This window comes from Mus caroli, chromosome 5 (assembly GCF_900094665.2).
Source record: "Mus caroli chromosome 5, CAROLI_EIJ_v1.1, whole genome shotgun sequence".
Taxonomy (NCBI): Eukaryota; Metazoa; Chordata; class Mammalia; order Rodentia; family Muridae; genus Mus; species Mus caroli.
Genome location: NC_034574.1, coordinates 70,305,533 through 70,307,828, shown reverse-complemented (window position 1 = coordinate 70,307,828; position 2,296 = coordinate 70,305,533). Strand labels below are relative to the sequence as shown.

General features: G+C 42.8%; 1 protein-coding gene across 1 annotated transcript in view; it reads left to right on the top strand.

The window, feature by feature from the left end:
* Noa1 (nitric oxide associated 1) overlaps window positions 1–2,296 on the top strand; it is a 15,607-nt gene that overhangs the window by 8,468 nt on the left and 4,843 nt on the right. Inside the window, exon 5 of the mRNA XM_021162616.2 lies at window positions 1,857–1,973. Coding sequence (XP_021018275.1) covers window positions 1,857–1,973 — 117 coding nt within the window. The remainder of the gene's footprint in view (window positions 1–1,856; window positions 1,974–2,296) is intronic.

The following is a 2,296-nucleotide window of genomic DNA, read 5'->3' as shown; positions in this document are numbered from 1 at the left end:
AAAAAAAAAAAACTATTTGGTTGATGGGGGGGGTTGTTTGGTTTGGTTTGGTTTGGTTCCCTTTGGTTGGTTTGGTTTTTGGGTTTGTTTTTGTTTTTGTTTTTTCCACAACTGAGATTTTATTGGTTGAGGATCAATACAGACATTTAAGTTCTTAATGAGTTAAGTTATATATTGTGTTGACATACCAAAACCCTGGAGAGCCATGCATTGTGCTTCTCTTTGGACAGTTATTCCAGTCATGTTCCAGCCTCAAACTTGGCAAGTTTCCCTCCGACCTCACATAACAGTCAAGTGTTCAGAACCTTCTTCACTTGGCCTGACTCATAGCTGTGTGCCATACACAGTACACACTCAGAGTTTCCATCTTTCACAGCACATGATCACAACTGTTAGGAAAATGGACTGCCATGACCAAAGACTTCACAGTGTGGTTTATAGGAAACAGTTCTAGAAACATGACACCAGATGTAACTGAAAATATTCCAGACAGAAATGCATGACTGAGACTCCAAATTCCTGTCTAGTATGCTTTTTATTGTAGGACATTAAACTGGCCCCCTCAGTGTTATGCTGACAGCTGAGACAGTCACAGCCTGTCCAACAACCAGAAGATGATTTTACCTCCTAAAAAAATCCTTCATACTTTTAAAAATGGGATGAGCTGTGATTCAACGCCCACCACCATATACACACACACACACACACACACACACACACACACACCCCACTCTTTTAAAAGTGCTTCAGAAGCTATTTTAAAAACCACCCAGCTACAGGGCAGTTGATAAAAAGACTGTTTTGAATTGTAGGAGAAGGGAGGGGACCACTGGCAGACGATGCTTGGCTAGCCATACTTGACTTCTATCTCTTAGTCCTCAGAGGCCAGACTCTGGTTTACGGTCTGTTTCCTCTAGGTAGAGCTGCAGTTCGAGGGTCAACCACCCTAGCCTGTTTGCCCCTTGCTCCCCTCTTTCCTTTGGTTTGCACTTTTTTTTTTTTTTGTCTGATCTATACTTTCCCTCAGCCTTTTTTGGTGTTCCTTGGCAGGGGTGGGTTTGACAGGCAGCCCCAGGGCTCTCCTTCAATAAATGAGACCATGGTGGTGGGCTTGTGATGGGAAGCATGTGCTTAACCCATCATGAGGGTCACCTGTTTCTTTGGAGGTTATTCTTTGTTTGTCTTTAAGTATTATTTACTTACTGTGTTTATGAGTGCTGTATTTGCATGGATACCTGCATGGCAGAAAAGGGGATCAGATCCCATTACAGATGGTTGTGAGCCACCATGTGGTTGCTGAGAATTGAACTCGGGACCTCTGGAAAAATAGCCGGTGCTCTTTACCACTAAGCCAGCTCTCCAGTTCATTTCTTTGTTCTTTATGACAGGGTTTCCATATATTGCCCAGGTTGGCCTTGAATCCAACATCTTCCTGCCTCAGCCTCCTACGGATTTACCACCATGCCTCTCTGTTTTGTTTTTTATATCAAGTCTGCAAAGGCCTGAGCTTTACATTCTTACAGGAATCATTAAAATAGAGCATTTCCGTATTATGCCGTCTTTTGAGACACTAATAAAAGTGCTTACAGTTGAAAGAGAGCTTGACTTGATTTCTATTTTGCCCTTTTTTTGTTGTTTCGAGGTAGAGTCTCTTGTACCCCAAGCTGGTCTTAAACTCAATGTTGTAGATGAGTTGTCTTTGAACTCCTAATCTTCCTGCCTCTATCGCCCTTGCTAGGTCAGAAGTATGTACGAAATACACAGCTTTTATTTCTCGTTTTAAAATTATACACTACAATGTACAGGTTTCCCAAGATTTCTGTTGTGTAAAATAACTGCTTTCTTCCTTTCTTAAGGGAAATCAATCAGCCTGGTTCACAGTTGTGGCTTCCAACTTCCTTCCTGTTCATATTACTTCCTTGGACAAGGCAGATGATTTATATGAGAAACATGCAGGTCATGAGCTACTGCTGGTAAGCAATCCAACTGAATGGCTCCATAGTTACACAAGCTGTGTCCTGGGATGGCTCCAGGCCCGTTTCCTTTTGTAGCCTGTGTTGGAGAGAACCATCAGTTTATATCAGCTAACTCTTGTCTCACCTTATTCTTTACTCAGTCTAGGTATAAAGCAAGCATGGTCTTTATATGAAAAGGGTATTTAGGGGCTGGTGAGATGGCTCAGTGGGTAAGAGCACCCAACTGCTCTTCCAAAGGTCCAGAGTTCAAATCCCAGCAACCACATGGTGGCTCACAACCATCCGTGACGAGATCTGGCGCCCTCTTCTGGAGTGTCTGA